The sequence below is a fragment of the Salvia miltiorrhiza genome, chromosome 3 (assembly GCF_028751815.1).
Source record: "Salvia miltiorrhiza cultivar Shanhuang (shh) chromosome 3, IMPLAD_Smil_shh, whole genome shotgun sequence".
Lineage (NCBI taxonomy): Eukaryota > Viridiplantae > Streptophyta > Magnoliopsida > Lamiales > Lamiaceae > Salvia > Salvia miltiorrhiza.
In genome coordinates, this window is record NC_080389.1 from 21,577,741 (window position 1) to 21,601,476 (window position 23,736).

At 36.8% G+C, this 23,736-nt stretch overlaps 2 protein-coding genes across 3 annotated transcripts; one reads left to right on the forward strand and one right to left on the reverse strand.

Moving 5' to 3' along the window:
• Positions 1-6,598: 6,598 nt before the first annotated feature.
• Positions 6,599-9,904, forward strand: LOC131015736 (mitogen-activated protein kinase 4-like). The gene is made up of 6 exons (XM_057944157.1): positions 6,599-6,957; positions 7,154-7,283; positions 7,389-7,526; positions 7,961-8,293; positions 9,159-9,342; positions 9,425-9,904. The coding sequence occupies exons 1-6, from the start codon at positions 6,806-6,808 to the stop codon at positions 9,595-9,597; spliced, it is 1,110 nt and encodes a 369-aa protein (XP_057800140.1). The 5' UTR covers positions 6,599-6,805; the 3' UTR covers positions 9,598-9,904.
• A 101-nt stretch (positions 9,905-10,005) lies between these two features.
• Positions 10,006-13,481, reverse strand: LOC131015735 (probable polygalacturonase). 2 transcript variants are annotated; one of them, XM_057944156.1, is made up of 6 exons: positions 13,171-13,481; positions 12,755-13,081; positions 12,298-12,418; positions 11,117-11,291; positions 10,980-11,050; positions 10,006-10,916 (listed from the first exon to the last, which is right to left on the reverse strand). In XM_057944156.1, exons 1-6 carry the CDS (start codon positions 13,183-13,185, stop codon positions 10,192-10,194), a joined length of 1,434 nt encoding a protein of 477 aa, XP_057800139.1. In that variant the 5' UTR covers positions 13,186-13,481; the 3' UTR covers positions 10,006-10,191. The 2 variants fall into 2 exon arrangements, with proteins under 2 accessions (XP_057800139.1, XP_057800138.1); XM_057944155.1 differs by having other exon boundaries at positions 10,980-11,291; positions 13,171-13,325.
• Positions 13,482-23,736: the final 10,255 nt, after the last annotated feature.

Below are 23,736 nucleotides of genomic sequence, written 5' to 3' on the forward strand. Positions count from 1 at the left end.
AGCTGGAAACTCAAACTCTTCAACTACGAGTAGGCCAGAAAAAATGGTACCACGAAGGCAGTATGAGGCCTCAAAACAAAGTGCTGGTGTTGGTTGTCATGTGGACTTAAGCTCAGGCCAAATCACTATTGATGTAAAAATATATTTGATATTTGTTGAGTTCCATTACAACGTAATTCTTTAAATGAATGTTTATAACTTATTGTATTCTTGCAGCCTGGATTGTCTTCTGAAAGAGTAATCAGGAAGGGTGAGCAATCTTTTATACACAATAGCGATCCTATTGTTAGAGGTCCAATACCAAACGAGAGAGAGATCAATCGAACCAAAAGAAAACTTAGATCTATAAGTTTTAGTGAGGATGGATCAAAAGTGAGACAAGCAGCATCACTACCCTTCAAACCTCCAGGCTTGCAATGGAATGGGGGATTATCTATAACCACAAGACAGTTGTTGGAGAAACAAGAAACAATGAGATCAAAAAGAGGAAAACATGGAGAGATTGGTAGGGAAAATGCTTCTACTACAAATTAGACTTTTAAACGTTAACTTTTGTAGCTTCTGAGCAAGTAACTTTTTTTCTTGCTGATGGAGTCTTATTTATAAGTTAGCATATATAAACATGTGGTTATATGCTATCTTGGTTTTTTCGTATGTTATTGGACTACAAGAATGATATTTTTCTTCTTTAAAATGAAGTACCTTATCCTGACTTAATTCTGATGTTGTTCTTTTCTTTAGCTTATCATTTTTGTGTCTCTTTAGATTATTGCGTTTATAGGTCTGATTATGGCTTGGTAATCTTTATAATGCTTTTAACATCATTTTTTAAATGGTTGCCCTGGTAGAATAAAATACTAAGCATTAGGCATGCAAGTTCTGTTGCTTGCTTATCTTGTCTGGTTCTCTTTATTATGAGTTAGATGAATATCTTGTTTTGTTCCTGCGTAGATTAATATAGCTCAGCAGAAAATGATAAAAATTCCCAAAAAAATGATAAAAATTGAATTCACTAACGGTAAGTTAACAGAAGTTAAACTGAGGGATCTATTTGCCCTAATTTATGAACGTTAGGGATTTAGTTGCACAAAACATAACGTTAAGGACCTATTTGCTTTTTGCAATAAACGTTAGGGGTGTATTTGCTACTTAACCCTTAAGAAATTGATTAAATCTATACCACAATATATAATAACATATCATTTCATCCTAAACGCATACTAGCATACTTAAAATTTACTTCATCATACCTAACCTAACAAAATTATCTAAAATAAATTAATTAATCTAACAAATTCATACTTAATCATACTTTATAAACTAACAAATTAATCTAATTAATTAAAATTATTCATACTTCATAATAGTAAATAAAATTAAAATTAATCTAACAAAATAAAATTAATCATACTTCATAATTAATCATACTATAAATTAATTAAAATTAATCTAATTAACATTAATTTTAATCTAACAAAATAATAGTAAATAAATAAATAAATAAATAAAATGGCGAGAGCGAGAGCGTACAGTAGTGATCGGCGGCAAAAGGAAGGGTGGAACTTACCTGGACGGAGGTGGACGGCGACGGCGGCGAGCGGCTGGAAAGAGAGGTGGAGAGGGGCTGCTCTAGCGGGTGTGCTGCTGCTGCTGCCCTAGCCCCGATTTTGGGCTTAAATATTATCGGCGACCCATGCTGCCGCCAATAGCCGACCCGCCCTTAAATTTACCGGCAGCGTTGGTCCCGCCGCTAATCACCGGCGACAAAAAAGAAAAACAAAATTAATATATATTAGCGGTGGCCGGCTTGGTTACTGGCGGTGGTTCCGCCGGTATCACCAGCGGCAATGTTGCCACCGGTATTTCGGCCGATATTTTTAAAAAAACGGGTCGCCTCCTTTGTCGTCGGTGTGCCGTCGGTAATTACCGACGGCGGAGCCGCCGCCGATAAATCTTACCGGAAATCATGCATTTTTTTTATAGTGAATTAGATAAATATTTAACATAAATGATAATCATTTTTAATTAAAATGTTATAAAGTTTTTAATAAGCTTTGAATAAAATAAAAACTCATTTCATAAGTACCAAAGCTTTATTTTTAAGTTTTAAAATAAAGTAATAAAATTTGACAATGAAACGTGATTCATTTGTGAAGATGTTTCACCTCCACTTCCAATCACTGGAAAAGGAAAACGAAAACCAATGTTGATCAGTTTACATTTTTTTTACAAATAATAATGTTTTTTTTTTATTAATCAGACTAACTCACTACATTTTTAGATTTGCCCTATTAGATTTGAGCTAATCGAGCTAGAAATTTTTAACACGGTAATGATAAATATGCATTTTTGTCTTTTGATGTGTCATATTTGATGCTTAGGTGTGAGGATTTTTTGTGTTTGATGGTTTATTTGAATTAATATTGATTTAGAGCATCCACATTGGAGTTACATGATAGCCTACATGATAGCTTACTTGATGAGGGGGGGACCGCATTGTGTAAGGAGGCTGCATTGGGATTACATGATAGCCTACATAATTTTTTTAGTTTTGATTTTTATGCTTTTCACTTAAATTTAATTGCTCAAATTTAAATAACACATTTTACTAATAACTAAAATGCTATTAAAATAAAAAACTTAAAAATTACATAAAAAATAAAAAAAATAAAAAACATAATTAAAATTACGACAAAATTAAAATTAAAAACATAAATAAAAATAAAAAACATAATTAAAATTAAAAACATAATTAAAATCATATATATATATATATATATATATATATATATATATATATGGGTGGGCTACCGTGAGAGCACATCTTAAAATAAGAAATAAGAGCAATTTTTAATGTATGAATTTTATGTAGAACACGTATGAATTTGTTGTATAAATGTATGAATTGTGAAAAATAAATTTTTGCTACCTTTGGGATTCGAACTCAGGACCATAAATTCATCCAACATGATTATGAATCAACCGTAGATCTTGATGATCTAAGGGCTGAAAATGATTCTTATTTTATATCTTAAGAAATGTTCTTATTTTAGCTCTTCCATATATATATATATATATATATATATATATATAAGGTGCGGTTATAATGAGAACCACACTTATCGTGAGAACATAAGAACCATTAAAATCAATGCATCTACTATATAAATTAATGCATTCGCTATTAAATTTAATGCATCCGAAAATAATAAATTTTTTGCTCCCTTCAGGATTCGAACCCAGGATCTGCATTCATCCACCAAGATGATGCATCCACCGTAGATCTTGATGATCGAATGGTTTAAAATGGTTCTCTGTTCTAATTTTATTTAGTGGTTCTTATTTGAACCTCTCCCTATATATATATATATATATATATATATATATATATATATATAAAGTAGGTTTTACATGCACCGAAAAAATAACGCTATCGGGCATACACGATCTATCGTGTAGCCCTCGTGCAAGGCTTCCTTGCAACGCCTTACACGAGCAACACCTTACACAAGTAGGTGCTATCGTGTATGGCGTTGCCAATGTTCTTATTGTCAAGAACTTGTTACTTTCTTATTCTTTGAGTGAATTTATTAATGCTTGTGTGAATTTATTTTTGTTTTATTTATTTTAATTGTTCAAAATCAAACCTTACTTTATGTCATTCAAAATAGAGAAAAATAGTTTATATAATACTCATTAGAAATCAATCTCTATGGAATCCGACCTTACTTGCTATTATACACAATAACACCCGTGCAGTTGCAGCAATCCTCGTTTAGTTAAAAGATAAGCAAACAGTAATCCTCGTTTTTGGTTCAATATATGACCTTTAATAAATCTTTTTTTAGTGAATATTTACTTTGCATGATTGAGTATTTTTATCTTCAATAACACAAAATCTCCTATACACCCGGGAGTACGGTACACTCGGGTCGTACCTGACCTGAATCCTGACCCAGATGTAATCCAATTGGATTATCCTACCCGAATGTCAAGGGTTAGTGTCATTTTGAAATAATGTTAGTGTCATTTAGATGTTGTGTTAGTGTCATTTCAATATAGTGTTCATGTCATTTTACACGTAGTGTAAGTGTCATTTCAATAGAGTGTTAGTATTATTTTCGAAATAGTGTCATTTCTAAAATAAAATAGTGTTAGTGTTATTTTAAGATTGTGTTAATTAGTGTCATTTCAAGAAAAAATGGATTAGAATAGTTCAATTGGATCAGGATCCGGGTCGAGTACAACCCGAGTGTACGGTACACCCGGGTGTACAGGAGACCACCTCCTTCAATAATAGGATTTCTTTAATGGGCAAAGGTGCAGATTGCCCCCTGAACTACACCCCCTAGAGCTTTTAGTCCCCCATACTCGGTCAAAGCGCGTTGACCTCCCTGAAGTCCCGGAATAAAGGTGCAATTAAGTCCACGCGTTAAACGGTCGTTTAACGCCGTTTCACTTTAATTTTTTTCTTTTTTTATTTGCGGTGGGCCCCACTCCTCTCTCTTTCTCTCCAATGGATTCCCTCACTCTCTTCTCCATCGCCGCCATCTTCTTCGCCGGTGGCCTCTACTGGGCTGTGTGTGTATGTGTTGGCTGCAGGTGTTCTTCCTAAACACACCTTGAATTGCATTTGGAAATAAAATCAAATTAAAATACAGTTTTTCCCTCTCTATCTCACAACAAAAAGCGCGAAATACAATGCAGATGAGAAATCCAAATTCTACTGCGCTCATCGTTATCATCTAGTCGGCGAATCCATCTCAATTCGACGCCCATGCCTCGATTTTGATTTCGATTTCAACGAATCCATAATCACTCGCGCCGTCGCGCAGCAGAGATCCGACCTCTGTATTATTTTATTGATCTCCGAAAATTTGATTGCGAAATCACCGTGAGAACTATCCCGTTCCCTTTGAATTAGCTCCATTTGATGATTCGGACAGTGTATGGCCTTGATGTGTTTGTCTCCGGTTTTGAGCTTTTGAGATAAATATTGTAGGACTAGACTACTTTTGCTAGACAGGAATTTGAAATTTTTGCACATTGTTGTAACTTGTGCTTATTACTCGCCAGATTTATTTGAAGTAGCGGACCAAAAGGCCAAGCTAGCAGTTGGGGAGAAGCCAGATGAACTTCTTGTTCCCGCCAAAGGTACGTGTCTGGCGATTTTCATCGCCTGCCGTGTTGTATATGGTTCATCAAAATTGTTGACCTAATTGATGGATATTGTGTGCAAATACACTTCGATAGTCCAGCTCCAAATTTGTTTACTCCAAAACTAGTTTTTTTGGCCTTTCTTGCATCTATCAGACAATATATCCGCTTTTGAGCCTTTCTTGCATCGATCAAGGCTAATTGACCCCGTTTTATGAGGGGGAATTCACACTTACAACATCTCCGGCGACACCTCCGCCGCATGGCTCCTCTCCGGCGCCGCATTCCCCTCCCTGCAGCACCTCTCATTCCAATTCAACAACCTCGCCGGAATCCTCCCCGAATTCAGCTCCAAGAACCTCGCGCATTTGGATCTCGCTAGAAACAACATCTCCCGCAATTTCCCCAAATTCAGCAATTGCTCCATCTTGCAGCACCTCGACTACTTTAGTTTCATACCACAATGTTAACAGAGACGGCAGAGTCGAGCACGCAGGCGAACCAGTAGAGGCCACCGGCGAGGAAGATGGTGGCGGTGGAGAAGAGAGTGAGGGAATCCATTGGAGAGAAAGAGAGAGGAGTGGGGCCCACCGCCAATTAAAAAAAGAAAAAAATTAAAGTGAAACGGCGTTAAATAGCCGTTTAACGCGTGGACTTAATTGCACCCTTATTCCGGGACTTCAGGGAGGTCAACGCACTTTGACCGAGTATGGGGGGCTAAAAGTTCTAGGGGGTGTAGTTCAGGGGGCAATCTGCACATTTGCCCTTATTTAATTTCACCATTTCAATTGGATAAAAATCAGGTAAAATTAATTTAAATGATATAAATAATAGTCTTGGAGTATTCCAAAATTTCAATCCACCAAAATAAATAAATAATTAATCTTATTACTTTTATATAAAAATCCTTATCCTTCAAAATAAAACGTCACCTTAACAAATTTGGCCAAAGTGTCAAGTGCTGGACTGTTTCTCGATCGATGACGAAAATTATATGTCGTCTTCAAATTTAAGTCCTTCGACCCCATCAACCTCTAATTGACGCTGTCCTCATCTCAAATTGCCTTCAACACCACATCAATAACTTCTGCAACTCTTTGCTTCATTTTCTATTGCATAATTAATCCCACCATGGATTCATTGCTTATATAGCTTGGGTTTTGTTAGTTGAGGTGCAGAGTGACCCAAGGAGATACCATGGTGCTGGTATTAACGTCAATTTATTTTACATAAGATTAAAATCTCAATTATTAAGTGAAATAATGATGTAAATTTGATGTATTTTTTTTTAAAAAATTATTAAATCAAATTTCGGCGAGTCACGTCACTTTTTAATTGGCTGGCTCTAATTTTAAATTGAAAATTATTTATAAATTCAAGTTACATTAATAATTTTTGTAAAATTTGGACTAAGAAAAACATAAGTATCAAAATTCGGACTTTTTTATTTTTTTTTCATAAAAAGCATAAATAAATAAGTTGTCTACTTGAGTCCCATTTCAAACTGTATTTCCACTTTCTCTTCAAAGTTCAAACTAAAATCTCAAACCCAGCAAATCTCAAGCACTATCATCTCCATTACTCAACCCCGCCGCCATCGCCGTCGCCGCCGCCTCCGCCGGAAAACTCTCCACTACTATTGTTCCTTATGGCTCCAGAAAGCAAGCCTAATATCAGCGGAGTGCTGACGCACGGCGGGAAGTACGTGCGCTACAATCTGTACGGTAACCTGTTTGAGGTATCCAGTAAATATATCCCGCCGCTTCGCCCCCTCGGCCGCGGCGCCTACGGCCTCGTCTGGTTAGTACCAATGTCAAATTCTCTGGCTTCGATGTGTCAATGAGTCTGTATGGACATGAATTCATAGATATATTAGAGATTTAAGCATTTCTTAGACTTGGTTGTTCGTCGTAGGGGCGAAGTCATGTGGATTAAGATATAAAATCGATGATTGATCGTTTTTTTTTTTTGTTTATTGGTTTGATTATTGATGTAGCTCGGCTGTGAATAAAGAGGCTAATGAGGAGGTTGCGATTAAAAAAATTGGGAACGCATTTGATAACAGAATTGATGCCAAGAGGACTTTAAGGGAGATTAAGCTCCTGCGCCATTTGGATCACGAAAATGTAAGATCAAATTATGTATTTCGTGATTTTCTTTTAATAAGCTTTTTCGTTTTTGTAGATATCCTGATTTTGAATTTTCGTTTTTTGTCGGTGTGTCGAGCTCAGCTTATTGCTATCAAGGATATTATAAGGCCACCAAAAAGGGAGGCTTTTAATGATGTGTACATTGTATATGAACTGATGGATACAGACTTGCATCAGATAATCCGGTCGGATCAAGCATTAACAGATGATCACTGTCAGGTCTGATTGCTTTTCTATGGTAGAGTTAGAAACTGAGTGAATTGATTTTGGCTTCTCGAATAGATATGTGTTTCATGTCACATGTAGGGAGTCGGATTGATATTTTGCCTTTAGAGGATGAAAAGAGGAGAAATTTGTGTCATGAGCAGCATCAATTAAAAAAGAAACTCTTCGTTTAGCAGAGATTTAACTCTATGCAGCATAATGAGAACACGGGATGAGTGAAACTGAATAATTTTGAAGACTGTTTGACATGCAAGTAATGCAGTTCAATATTATTTACTCCATACTTTCTTTTCATATTAATTTTTTGATATTGTTAACCAGGTAATGGGAATTTGAGTTCCCTATGATTGCTTCTATCAAGTTCCAGTGCTGTCCAATATGGTTGTTGTGAAATTTGTTTTGCTAATGTTTTGTGTTACTATTTGCAGTACTTTCTGTATCAGTTGTTAAGGGGATTGAGATATGTACACTCGGCACATGTCTTGCATCGTGACCTTAAGCCTAGCAATTTATTTCTGAATGCAAACTGTGACCTTAAAATAGGAGATTTTGGGTTGGCAAGAACGACATCTGAAACAGATTTCATGACTGAATATGTTGTCACTCGTTGGTATCGAGCACCTGAGTTGCTACTTAATTGCTCAGACTACACTGCTGCAATTGATGTATGGTCCGTTGGTTGCATTCTTGCTGAAATAATGACCAGAGAACCCCTATTCCCTGGAAAAGACTATGTTCATCAGCTGAGGCTCATTACTGAGGTATCTGTCAAGTTTAATTGTAAATGTTGATATGTTTTTTTTTTGAAAAAAAAATCTTTCTATGATTTATTAAAAATTTACACATCTTCCAATTTTCAAGGTTGATGAGGTTATGCTTGGGCTGATTCACTATGTATTATAGATTAGCATTAGTTTTGTAGTTTCAAATATCTGATAATAACATTGGAAAGAGAAACATAGAAGGTTCGTATTCATATTATTTAAATTTCTACTTAATACAAATTTATAGATGCTTAGTAGCTTCAAGTTTGTTTGAGTTTGTGAATTATCATTGAGAAAAATACCCATCATATTAATTATTATGTGAGAACTTTCTTCTATGTGGTTTTGGTAACTCATATTAAATGAGGCGTTAGTATATTTCTCAATTAGTTAGTTTGAAGTCATAACTTGTCAAGTATTATGAAAGTTAATATGAATATTATGTGGGCCTGTGGCTTTTCTTTCCCGAGTTTAAGGGTGTGTTATCTTTAGTTGCAAATTTATCATAAGAAAATGACGGATAAGAAAAGTTGTGAAAATTTTATCACACCAACCTTTTTATCCCATGTTCCCTAGGGTGGCAAACATGGAAAAGTATTATCACATCAATACCCCATGATAGTATTATCATGAATTGGAGTGAAAATGAAGGAAAAGGGGCTGACCATGCTTCCCGGGGAAAATTATCCACCCTAGAGAACATGTGAAAAGAGTGGAGAAACGGTGAAAATATATGTTTTCCAACCTTTTCCATCAAAGAGAACGCACCCTAAGGTGAAAACTAAAGAGATGACGGAAATGGATTGTGCGAAGTGTATACCTTTTAATTTTCTAACATGTCCTTTCTTGTTTTGCTTTGAAGCTATTAGGCACACCTGATGAAGCAAGCCTTAAATTTCTACGAAGTGATAATGCAAGAAGATATGTGAAACAGTTGCCCCAATTTCCGAAACAAAATCTTGCTGCAAGATTCCCAAGTATGTCACCACTGGCTCTGGATTTGCTAGCAAAGATGCTTGTTTTTGATCCAGATCAACGTATAACTGGTAAATGGCAATTTTCATTTCCAGTTTAGTTTCCAAATTAATTGATTTTCATCTGCTGACATCAAATTTCTGGTCCGCACAGTTGATGATGCTCTCTGTCATCCGTATCTATCCACTCTTCATGATATAAATGACGAACCAATCAGCTCCACTCCTTTCAATTTTGATTTTGAGCAGCCATCATTAACCGAAGAAAATGTTAAGGATCTAATCTGGAGGGAATCGCTCATTTTCAATCCAGATCCAGTCAGTTAGTTATATGCATTTACACATTGCCTAGTTTCTATGTATTAAGATAATTTTGTGTTGTCTGTATAAAAAAAATATTGCATTTTCTCTGCTCGATGTGGAATTCTAGCTAGCTTTCTACTCCTGAGACATTCTCAAAAATTTGACCGCGGAGACGAAATGGGTCTTGCTTCTCCACGGTTACTTATGTAATTTATGCATCCAGACATGTATAACATCTGGAGATTGTGTTACTAGAAATACGATTGTTGTAATTCTGATGACTCTTGTATTGCAATGTAACTGATATGAAGAGCTACTGATTGCTTGCAAAGATTTTCAGCCATTTTCTAACAAGATTTTCATGTCTAAATGTGGATATATCTTTGCCTGGTAAAGTTATTTGCAGATTGGGACAAATGGATGAATATCAAGTTTGGAAGACAAAGGAAGTGTTATCTCTCTCTCTTCAAGTTGCTGAAATTTGTTTCAACTGAAAGACTGACGGACTAAACAACATCATTACTGCAGATCCTTAAATTTATGATCTGATAAGATCAAGGCCAGCAGCTTGCTACATGAAGACGATATCCAGGTACGCTATGTTCAGCCCATTCCAAATTACAAATGTTTCAGAACATGATCACCTAATGGATACTTCCTTCTGTAAGAACAAGTCTGTATTTCCACATTATCAATAGGTAAAGTCTCTTCTGGGAAATCGCAAGCCGATTCCTGGTCCTGCAGCTTATCACAGGGCTGTGGAACCACACCACTCGACACCCCTTCAACATCAGTGCAGTTCCAGATGACCTTCTTCGCCTTCTTTGCCAGCTCAATTGTCACATTGGATATGCAGATCCCGGTGAAAGGATCACCCGGGATCCCCGCCAGTTGGGCTGCCATGGTCACATTCTCAGCCACCATGTCGCGGTAGTTGATGTTCTGGATCACAGGAAGGGCGTTGGGGTCGTAGTTGTTGTCCGGGTGAGAACCATAGTTTCCTGTCATCCAGAATGCCCACTTCATGGTTTTCATGGTCATCCCTCTGACGTATATGTCCTTCACGTACCCGCCTCTCCCAACGGCTGTCTTGATCCGAACCCCCGACTCAGAATTGATGGCAAGGATGTCTTCTGCTCTCACATCTTCAATCCCTCCCGACATCTCACTTCCTAACGCGATCACAGCACTGAATGGAGAGATGCAAGTGAGCCTTCTGATCACCAGCTGCTTCGTTGGCATCGCGAACGCGATCCCATACTGGTCCCAACCGCTCTTCACAGCGATGCAGTCGTCTCCAGACACGATGTAGCAGTCCTCAATCCGAGTGTTTGTGCAAGAATCTGATGGCCCAAAATTAGCAAATGCAGTGTTTTGAGGTAAGATTTGGAGTTTATCTTACATACCTGGATTGATACCATCTGTGTTTGGAGATGTTACAGGTGCCAGAATCGTTAGGCCTTGCACGATCACATTGCTGCATATGTAACGTACAAAATCAGCACTAATCTTGGGACCTAAACAAATAGTGAGAGAAGTTAACCTGCTGTAGATAGGATGGACATTCCATGAAGGCGAGTTAACAAGTGTCAAGTTGGATATTTGAACATTCTCTGAGTACATTATCTCGATGAGGTAAGGCCTAGTGTATTGTAGTTCCCCCTTGTGAAATTTGTTCCACCACGACTCCCCTTGCCCATCAATCGTGCCATTATCCCCTGAACAAAATTGATTACTTTTTTTATTCAAATTCTAATCTTGCAACACTTAGACGGTGTTTGCCTGAGCTTATAAGCTCTTTAAAATAGTTCATAAGTTGTTTAAGAACTTATAAGCTTCTTCAAAGTATTTGGCAAAATAAGCTTTTGAAGAGCTTATAAGAGCATTTGCAACGGTTACACGATAGCAGCCTACTCGTGTAAGGCTGCTATCGTGTAACCGATGCAGCAAACACTTACACGAGGGCTACACGTTCTATCATGTAGCCCTCACAACCGTTGAAAATAGGCGCGTGTTTTACACGCGCCTTTAAAAAAAAGAAAAATGAAAATAGTAATTGGAAAATAGGATTTGTTTTTATTTTATTAAGTTTTATTTAATTTTTAGGATTTCAAAATTAATGCAATTTAAATTTGAAGTAAATTGTGTAATTTAAATTTATGAAATTAAACTTAAATGAAAAATGGAAAAATCAAAACTAAAACTATCATGTAAGCTATCATATAATCCCAATATAGCCTCTTTACACCATGTGGTCCCCCTCCCCCTCATAAAGTAAGCTATCATGTAAGCTATCATGTAACACCAATGCGGATGCTCTAAGTTTCCCAAAAAATAAGTTCTTTTACCTAAACTTATTTTCACATTATCTTATAAGCAACACTCATTTTTCAAAAATATCTCAACTATAACTTTTTATTTTGATTATGTCTCATTCTAATTTCATCTATTTTTGAATTTTTTTTCTAACAAAGATTTTCTCTATCTAACTAAAATTTCCATCTCTAGCTTATAAGTTAAATTATCCAAACATTTTAGCAACTTATAAGTTCTTAAAAAACTACATCTTATAAGGTCTAAGAGCTTATAAACTCTTTAAAATAAGCTTAATCAAGTATCCTCTTAATCGTATGTATTGTCAGTCTGAGATGTTTGTAACTTACCCTCAAAAAAAAGTATCCTCTGAATCGTATGTATTGTCAGTCTGAGATGTTTGTAACTTACCCGTTATAACTACATCAGTTAGGTTGGTACCGAAGATTAGACTGATGTATCTTCCACCTTCTGTGTCTCGTCCTCGACCGTACGATGCCAGTGGTTCTATCACAGCCCATTCACTTTCATCCTGCATCACAACATTACACGAAAAATGAGCATTCCTTTTAATCTTGAAATCGTACTTTAAAATCTAGTTTCTTTAATTTCATTGAAGAAATTTCACACTTTCAATTATTCAATAATCTTTAAATTTGAGTGGTAAAATAGGTTAGTCAACTAATCTCACCAAATCCAACAGCCCAATACTAGTCGGGATATTTTTTAATTTATTATACGCCTTAAATTACGTAAAAACTCCGAAAAATTCGAGAAAACCGTTACACCTATTTTTAGATTGAAAAAATAAGAAAAAAAAGAAATGACCCAAAAAAAAATGAAATACAGAAATGGACGAATTAATAACCTGAGAAGCGAGAAGGACCGCATCTTTATGCAGAAAGAGAGTGAAATGGCTGGTGAGATTGAAGCTTCCCGTCAGCCACTTTCCCGGCGGAACGAAGAGCATGGAACCGCCATACGCCGCGAACTGGCCGAGGTGATCGACGGCCGCCTGAAAAGCTCTCGTATTCGAGGTCGTTCCGTCTCCGACGCCTCCGAAATCCGTCAGCGATGCGCCGTGGGCGCGGCAGCTTATGGCGCAGTACTGGAAGTTATCGTGACGACGGTGGCCGTGGACGGCATTTGATCTCAGCGGGAGCGTGGCAGCAAGGACCAAGATCACGTGAATTACCTACACACAAGAAAAAAAAGACGTTGTGCCGCCATTGAAGTCAAATGTTCATAAGGTTTTTGTGAAGGAGAATGGGGGAGTTGGTTTACCAGAATTCTGGGCATCTTTCGTTGCAGTTTGGAGACGTGTGGGTGGTGTTTTGAGAGAGAGCATTATTTATTTGAGCGAGGAGAGAGAGAGAATGTGCTTGCTTAGACTTTAGAGATCTGGGGATCGAAAGAGAACAAAACCAATTTTGTTTAACTCTTTTCTTTTTATTTTTATCAGGGAAATTTAATTTCCAGTAACCATTTTTGGTGTGTATCTCATAAAAAAGGTAGACCAAACTTGAAATTTGATTAATTCTTTTTAAGAAGCAATTACATTTCTTAAGTTTGACTCTTCATAACTTCCACACTTCATCCCACTTCTAATTTGTGGATTGTGATTAATTCTTTTCAAGAAGCAATTACATTTCTTTAGTTTGACTCTTCATAACTCCCACAGTTCATTCCACTTCTAATTTGTCTCAGCATGCAATATCTTTATGTTCTCTCTCTTTTCGCAAGTTAGCAAAGTCGCTATTTTAATAATAGCATAATACTAAATGATGTTAGTATAATAATACATCATGAAATTTAACCTCTACATCAAAAATAAAAGAAGAAGAAGAAGATGATGAAATATAATCTATGATTCGAATAATCGAATATATTAATTTGATTTTCCAAATGGATTCTTCTATGGGGAACTCAATTTGGATTCATACTGTAATAATGCTATAATCGAATGTGAGGTTCCAAAAGGTTGGATGCAATCAAGTTCCGATCAACTACATATTTTTCTCTCATATTGCTTATGTTTTTTTTTTTTGATAAATTAGTAGAATTAAATAAATAAATTTAAAGACCGCGCCACAGGGGACTCGAACCCAAGACCTTTGGTCTTAGACATTAACCTCTTACCGCTTGGCCAACACACGCATACTCATATTGCTAATGTTGCCTATGCTCAGGGTGTGTTTACTTTGATGAAAAATGAGAGAAAATATATTTTCACCATTTTCACATGTTAACTAATGGAAAAAAATTTCCAGGCAAAGTGGAATATTTTCTCGGGTTGCTCCTTTTCATTCATTTTCTCTCTAATGTTGGATAATATTATCCTAAGATAGGGGTATGAAAACATTTTCAAACATTTTATCATCTTTTCATCTCTAGAAAACATATGATAAAAAAAAAGATAATATTTTCTCACATTTTCTTATCTGTTGTAAATATATATAAAATATATATTTCCCTATTAAATGACTTAACCCTAAACCCTAACCCTAGCTTTGTATCTCTTATAAATAGAGGCATTTAGTCCTCATAATATAAGGCTCCTGCAGATTTATTCTCTTTACGCTCTCTACGCTATTATCTTCTCTTCTACTTTTCTCTCCACTTTCAACACGTTATCAGCACGAGTCTCTAACCAATTGAAGATATGCCATATGAAAGCCAATTGAGTCAATATTGGAGGTATGCCAATAGGAAAGAATCATGTCTTTCCGACAAGGTAACTCATATTCTCAAATATTAATGGTGTCTCTAATTCACGAGTATTCATGAATTGTGCTTGTATTTGATAATCGCAAATCATATATTAGAGAGTGAAACATGATAATTGTCAATTAGTAATCCCTAGTTTTGTCTTATACTTAATAGCCATTTCCTGCGTTTGAGGGGATTTTGGAGAGACTAAGCGAGTTCTCTCTCATTGACGAGAGCTTGTAGTAGGCGCAGCCCACGGGCTTTGACCTTCACGTGCTCCGGTTCCCATTAACCGGCGACCGGGCCGTCCCCACCGCCACCCGGCGTTCGACCCCTCCGCCTCCGACGTCTCCCTGCCGCCACTGGAGAAGGTCCGCTCCCGCCGCCGCCGCTGAAGAAGCTCCGCCGCTGCTGTCGCTGAAGAAGAGATCTGCTCCTCAGATCTCCTCCATCCAGCCTCGGATTCTCGTTGCCGGCAGTTGCCCAGCAAAGTAGCCGCCACCGTCTGGAACTGTTGCTGCTTCGCTGAGGTCGACGGATCTGACCTCCAGCAGTCCGTCTCGCTCGGAGCCGCCGCCGCCGTCACCAGCTGGAAGTCCGGCAGCCGCGACCACCCTGAAACGCCACCTGCCGCCACAGCTGCTGCCTGAGGTTGACGGTCAGCAGCTCGATGGATTGAGATCGGTTTTATCACTCTTGGCAGCGCTGCTTTCCGGCCTCTCCGTGCCGCCGTCCTCGCCGGCTTGCTCAACCATCTTCCGATGGTTTTGACAGCGAAGATCTCCGGCAACTCTCCACGAACGTCGGGTGCCTCTCCCCATCAGTTTCCGATGGTTTCGACGGCAGAGGTCTCCGGCAATGTTTCTCCACGAACATCGGGCGCGTCTCCCCAGCAGCGCCCCCCGACTGTTCTTTCTTCCCAGAAGTTCCCTCACCCTTCTGCTCTGCGTGAGGCTGAAGACTCAAGCGCCGTTGCTGCGCCGATTGCTTCCCCTCCGACATCAGACAGAGGGGCCCTCAATCTCCCTTCGGTTTCTGCAAATTTTGAACATCATTTGAAACCCTCGAATGGGGTTTCTAAGCAAAACTTTCAAGTTAATCTCAGGAGCACGGTGGATGTCCCTGCTGCACCTGTTTCTGTGAATTCGACTGAACAACAGAACGTTTCATACGCTCGGATTACTGCCCCTCAAAAGTTTCGACAGCCGGATTTACCAGCGCATAATTTTCGTGCCCTCCGTCCGGTTAGGCATGGTGATCAAGGTACTCTTGTTATACCACGTGATATTCAGGATTCTCAATTGAAGAAGTTTAAGCATGCTCTTATAGGCAGACTTTTGTTAAATAAAGGCGATAAGCCGAGGCAATCTCGTGAGTTAAAGGCGGAACTTCAATCGCTTTGGAAAATTTCTTCTCCCTGGCACTTGATGCCGATGGGTAAGGGTTACTATACTCTTAGATTTCAGTCGAAAGAGGATAAAGCCACTGCAAAAGCTAATCTTTTATGGAATTTATCTGTTGGATCGCTTCGGTTACGTGATTGGGTTCGTTACTTTAATCCCTACAAGGAATCTTCTTCTCTCGCTCAGATGTGGGTTAGGATTTATCATTTGCCTGTGGAGTTTTGGCATCCTGAAATTATTTCGGGTATTGGAAGTTGGCTTGGACAGCCGTTGAAAATTGATGGAAATTCTATGACTGAAGATGTAGGACACTATGTGCGTATGTTGGTTGAAATTGATTTGGCACAGACTTTGCCGATGACGCTTAATATTGATGGAGGGGACTACGAGTTTTCGGTGGAGTTCAGTTATGAATATATACCTATTTTTTGTCATCGATGCAAGATTACGGGCCATTCGATGGAAAAATGTCGCAAGAGTGACAAATCACAGGGAAAGACAACAGATGAGGTGGAAAAGAGGAACAACGGACCGGAATGGCACGCTATCGGGAAGGCGGTGGTACAAGATTCGGTGTTGCATAACACTGAGGCTTTGGAAGCGGTAGATAATAATGACTCCTCGGATCATTTAAAAGTTACATCTGTTAAAGCTGTTGAGGTGAAGTCTGCTCTGACGGAGCGTGCTCAAGTGGAGCAGACCACGGTAGAGCAGAAGTCTGGGAATTCCTTTGCCCCTTTGGTGACGGCAGAGCAATGAAGCGAGATGGCTGACCATACAGTTTACGGGCCGGATACGGATGTTTTGAAGCAGATTATTCAGCCAGCTAATAGTGACGAGGAGGTGGACGAGGATCTTGAGATGGAGACCCCGTCTGGGAAGAATGTTAAGGACTCTCCTACTCCAGATTTTGCAAGTCGTATTAATCGGTTAGAGGAGCAGGTTAGCCAGGGAATACAATTACTTGTTGATCAAGCACCGACTAAACGACGGGGACGTCCTCCAAAGGGTATGGAACGCCCGCGCGTCCCACAACCTTTGGAAGATAGCATAAAGAATCGACTCCGTCATGCGGAGGAAATGGGTTATAAGCCGAGGGAGTTTGTTTTCAATAAAAGCAGAAGTGATAGTATCTGTGTTATGAATAATATCTCCAAAGGACGTTGGTCGGATGAAATGGAGATGGACGACTTCTGCAACAATATGGATCATTGTTGAGATTGAGTTTCTGTACGCTGAAGTTTTAGGCTTTCTGCGTTTCCTATTTTGGTTTTTTTCTTTCTTTTGACGAGCTCCTTCTCGAACGTCGGGGCCCTTGTTTGCGTACTTGTGCTTTCACTGGTTTTTTCCTTTATCTTTTTAATAAAACTTCAATTTAATAATGAAGGCAAATTGTGCATAAGGCAGACTGTGCAGTAGTGGCAATTATATCTATTTGGATTCACTATTTTAGTCAAATCATATTATCTTGTCACTCCAATTCTCCCCTTTCCTTTAAATTTTTGCTTGAATATGCATTCGTCTATTCAATTGTTTAATTGTTTTATTTATTGATTGTTATATCGTTTGCCGAAGAAACATAAATTTACAATTCTTAATAATCCGGAAGATTATTAAAAGATAAATCGTTAAAGTTTTTGATGAAACACAACGATATCCCTTAAGTTTAAATATAATGTGTTTCCGATTAACACATTTGAATTGATTTATTAATACAATCCCTGAAGGATTGCTTTATTTTTTTTAATACATCATTGTGGAATGAATTTATGATTCTTAATAATCTTGAAGATTATTTAAATTAAATCGTTGAAGTGTTTGATGAAAACACAACGATATAGCTTCATATTAAATATAAAATATAATGCGTTCCCGATGAATATGGGAGATAAAATTAATATTCCGGAAGAATATTAAAATATTGAGATTGAATTTTTATTTTAAGCTTTATTTTGGTATTTCCTTATTATTTAGTATTTAATTTATTATTAAATTTCTTTACTTTATATTGAATTAATATTGATGCTCCCGAAGTAGCACAATTAGTATTCCTGAAGAATATTACATGTTCTTGAATAACAATTTATATTTTGGGTGATATATGTTTATTCTTGAAGAAAAACAACAAATACACATAATTTAAATATTACAAGCTCTTGAAGAGCAATTGATCTTCTCAATTCAATTGTTTTTGAACTATTATTGAGAATACGAGTTATACAATTAAAAATTGATAACATTTTTGTATGGGCTCCGGAAGAGCTTAATTGATTTTCCCATGAGTATTGAATAATTACACATGATTTATTATTTAATTCAATAATCATGTCGTGATGAATTTCAAATCATATACCCAAAGGATTTTAAAATAACTCAAGAGTACTTGAGTATTTGTGTGTGATTAAAATACCTCCTGAAGAGGATTTCCCATCTACTAAATTATTTTATCACCATTCAATAAAAAATTTACAACCAAAGTAAACACACTCTCATTGAAATTCAAATTTCATTCGTATATTTGGGGAAGGTATGTGTTAGCTGATTCGAGTTCATCTAGTATAACTGTTCTTAATCCGAAACAACAGCGAATTTATACCTGTATAAACAGAAAATTGGTCAGTTATAAACCATTACCTAAAATCGCCAAATTGCATGTGAAAGTGAAACACCCTTATAGAATGAAGAAGCAAGAATTTCATTTTACCTAACTATTCGGTTTACATTACTTCAACTGTGTCAGTCTAAATAAAACATGTACAGAATCGGGAGCATGTCATTCATTCTGGCAGGCTTATTATAATACAAAACGTGATTAAAAATTCAATTATGTTAAACTCTAATATTCATGAAGTTCGACAACCGCACTTCCTTTTTCACATTTAATATTTTTTTTTGGGTAATGTTTCATATTAGGCATTTTAACAGAGGATTAAAAGTTTATATATATATATATATATATATATATATATATATATATATATATATATATATATATAGGGAGAGGTTCAAATAAGAACCACTAAATAAAATTAGAACAGAGAACCATTTTAAACCATTCGATCATCAAGATCTACGGTGGATGCATCATCTTGGTGGATGAATGCAGATCCTGGGTTCGAATCCTGAAGGGAGCAAAAAATTTATTATTTTCGGATGCATTAAATTTAATAGCGAATGCATTAATTTATATGGTAGATGCATTGATTTTAATGGTTCTTATGTTCTCACGATAAGTGTGGTTCTCACTATAACCGCACCCTATATATATATATATATATATATATATATATATATATATAAAACAGATGACACTACTTCAACATACTTCAAGTGTCATTTGTATGTTGAAGTAGTGTCATTCAGAAATCAGTTGCACGGGAGAGTGCCTATTCTCAAAGAGCCTCGTTTTATAAAATTTGATTTGCCTATTACGTCCCTCATATATACTTAATTTAAGATTAATTGTGTAATTTAATATATTATACATACAATAAATCTAAAAATATATTATGGTTTATATTTTATATACTAATAGTTATTTAAGTAGTAGGAGTAGTATCTATTAGAACTCTTCATCCACAATATTTTTTTATTCTATAAATTTAATAATTTTGAATTACAATATAAACGATTTTATTAGAAGTTTAATTTTGTATTAGAATCCTTGGAGTTAAAAATTAATTATGTAAAGATGAAACCTGTAAAGTAAATATGAATTTCATATCAATGTTCTTTTCTTTTTAGTCGTTTTTTTTTGCTAATGATGACAAATATTAGGTGATGCTTAATTAACTAAAACTAGTTTTTACATTAAATTTAGATGTTTTTTTTTTAATTTTACTAGTTTTATCGTATTATAATTTTCAAAGATTATCCAATAATTGGTTAAAAACTATATTAAAATGATAAATGATAGTATAAAACGAAAATAATATATTTAATTTCATAAAAAAATATTATTTATATAAATAACTCTGTTTAACGTCCGAATGCACGTCATTTTTTTTGCTAGTTTTCGGAAAGCGGCCAAACATTGGGACCATATCTAATTTTGGAGTGTTTATTTTTTCTTTCTTAAGAAGAAGAAGATTTTGGAGTCAACTCCAAGTGATGGCCTGTCATAAAGCTCCACTACCAAAATTTGGTGTTATTTTTCCTTAGTTTCGGCCACTGTCTCATTTCGCTGATTTTCCACCTTTATATTGTTGGAGGTGTCTTTTTTATTAGTTTTTCCATGTTGCAGACACCACTATTGTCTTTAAATTCATCCACTTAAAAAAGGGATTCAAGATTGTCCATCGGATCTTTTATTGTATCTCCTTTGCTCTAGTTTTCATATTATTGTATTAACATATATGATATTCAATATTTAATTTGATTATATATTAGTAACTTTTTATAGAATATATACAAAAAGAAAAAGAATCATATTTGAGGGTAATATGTAATAGGATAGTGCGTATAAACATAAAAAATTTATTTTTTTATGAATTTATCAAACTAACAAAAAGAATTATTTTTTGAAAACGAAGGGAGTTGAAAGTTAATTTTATCGTTTAAATATATATTCTCAATGAACATCTTTTCTTGCAATGTTGGACGTTTTTCTGAAGAGTCCAGGAGGGTCTTGTACGAATATTGCCGCTATTTTTCCCCAAGGTCTGCTGAGGTAAATGGATGTGGCAAAACTTCATTCCTGTCAGGAAATCTCTGCTTTGTTGGAAAGTGATGTTTGATCGTCTACCCGCGATGAATCGTTTAATTCATCAAGGATTAATCTTCCCGAACTACTGTTCTTTTTGTATTCAAGTTTTAGAATACTTGAATTTACATTTTCTGGGACTGTCAAAAAGTTATGCCAATTAGGGACGAATTTCTTGGATTGTTCAATCTTAAAGAGGGACTTCATTATGAAGATATCCATAGTTTCTTGGTGTTGCATGGTCAGCTAAGCTGAGTTCACAGCTCAGCAGCTTCTGTAAATTGGGGACTATGACTCTGATTTGGGTTTTATGGATTGCTAGAAATGAGTGCCATTTTGATATGGTGACTTTCGTTGGCAAATTTGTTATTTCTTTCATCAAAGTTGCTTTCAAAGAAGCGGATAATTCTCCTCCAAATATGGGCTATATGAATAATGTTTGGACTGATTACGACATAGTGTATTGGTCTTCTCAGGATTTTTTCTGGCCAAAAATGAATACGGACGATTCGGCGGTGGGGGTACTGGGTAAGATAGTTGCTGGTGGGCTGTTCAGGGACTGGCGTGGATATGTTAGAGGTTGTTTCCACGTGAATGGAGGTAGCGGCTTTGCTCTCGAGGCTTAACTTCTAGGCATTATCACAACTATTGAGATCGCTCACAAAAAGGGTTGGTGGTAAATATGGTTTGAGTCGGACTCTACTTATGTGGTTAGCCTTCCCGAAGTGAAATCGAAAAATGTTCCATGGAGATTTATTGTCTGAAATCGCGCTTTAACTCTCCTCAATGATATGGATATTAGGATATCTCACATCTATAGAGAAGGCAAAGTTACAACTTGTTGAGCTGGGTTTTGATCTCAATAGCAGAAATAAGATAAAGCGATAAAAGACACGGGATTTACGTGGTTCGGTCATTAAGACCTACATCCACGGGAGGTTTACGTGTGTTTTGACTATACTTTGAAGATTACACTTTACATGGTGAAGGAAAAAATGAATAATCCCCCCTTTAACTCACAACCTAAGGTCCTATTTATAAGCATAAACTTTGCCCTAATGTACTTGGGCCTATTTAACCTTAAAGCCCACTAATACAAGTCCTTTGGCCTAAAACTATTAATCTGCCACGTGTCTTCGATATTCTTTTAACTTTGACCTACATCTTCAGATCTGGCTTCTCTCTTTAGACTCAGTGCAGCTCTGAAATATAATACTCGGCTCAGGGTGAACTCGGCTTTATAATTGCTCCAGATCTGTAACGATATCAAAACATTACACATATAGTTTAATTATAGTCACATATTGCTTATATTCGGGCCTTCAGTGGATCTAACATATCTTATTTGGGCCTTTCTTTAGTTGGACGGGAATCCCGAATTCCATCATCATCAACCACTCCCCCTAGTCTGGTGGAGATATGGTAAATATGTCTAGCAGACTAAAAAAGCTTAGTGTATGAGATTAATCCCTAAATTTTTTTGCGTTCCTTCAAAAGCAAATAAAGAAATGTAAATTGTTAGTCATGCATATACTAAAAGTGAAGCATTTTTTAACCCTTGCAACAAAGAACATGTTATGACATTTCGGCCCTCATATAAAGAAACTACAACAATATGCAAAAATGACATTTTTTAGATCTGCAATAAAGCAAGCGTGAGATGTCTTCAATTCCGCAAAGTAACAAGTGTAAGGTGTTTCCAATTCTATAGCTGAAAGTAAGTAAATAATAACAATAAGAATAAAATAAAAAAGATAGCTTACTCACAGTTGACTTGAACACAAATCAAACATTTGAAATGATGAGATCACTCACGCGCACCTACCCTTGGTTATTTGTTCATGTCTTGTTCTTATTGAACCTACAACTTGTTTAGAGTTATTATGCACCTGCACTTGATTAAGTATTTGATTCATGGTAATCATACACCCAAAATTTAGTATAGCTGTGCGAGAAGAGTTCGACTTATGAGCTAAGTGTTAAGAGAAGAGCTCGGCTTAAGAGCTGAGCGATAAGGGAAGAGCTCAGCTTAAGAGCTGAGCAAGAAGATAAGAGTTCGGAAAAAGAGCTGAGCGATAAGAGGAGAGCTCGGCTTAAGAGCTGAGCAATAAAGGAGAGCTCGGCTTAAGAGCTGAGCGATAAGAGGAGAGCTCGGCTTAAGAGCAGAACGAGAAGATAAGAGCTCGGCTTAAGAACTGAGTGATAAGAGCTCGGCAAAAGAGCAGAGCGAGAAGATAGGAGCTTGGCTTAAGAGCTGAGCGATAAGAAGAGAGCTCAGCATAAGAGCTGAGCAAGAGTAGATACCGTGTTCCCAACAGAGAAAAAACTCATTTCACCATACATTCAACACTCAAATACAAAAGAAGTAGGGATAGCTAAGGCAAAACTACATTTACCTGACATTGAGTTCACTCGGAACTAAGTTTGTATTTACTCCTTCGAGACTGAGCTAACCCAGCGCTAATTCTTAAACCTGTATTAAACGGTTAGTCGAGTGCAATCACAAAAATTTTAATCTTAACTTCTACCAACCATAATGTATTGAGCAGGTAAATACAACACACGTAAAATCTAAAATTTTTGAAATTTTTTATGCAAATTTATGTCTTTCGTTTCTGGCCCTAAGGCCTTTCACATCTGGCCCGCAGGTTTTCATATCTGGTCTGCGGGCTGTCATGTCTGGCCCTTAGACATTCATATCTGGTCCGTAGGCTGTCATGTCTGGCCTTTAGACTTTCATATTTGGTCTGCGGGCTGTCATGTCTGGCCCTTAGACTTTCATATCTGGTCCGTAGGCTGTCATTTTTGGCCTTTAGACTTTCATATCTGGTCCGCGGGTTGTCATGTCTGGCCCTTAGACTTTCATATCTGGCCAGCGGGCCTCCGGGCCTGATCCCTTGCGGGCATTGACCTTAAGCTATAAAGTCTTTCAAAGCTTTATAGGATACGGAGGGGTATACACCCCTAGTCCCTCCTGGTATGTGTGACTGCTTGTTCACGAACATATGTTGCTATTTTTTCGATTTATGTTCATAG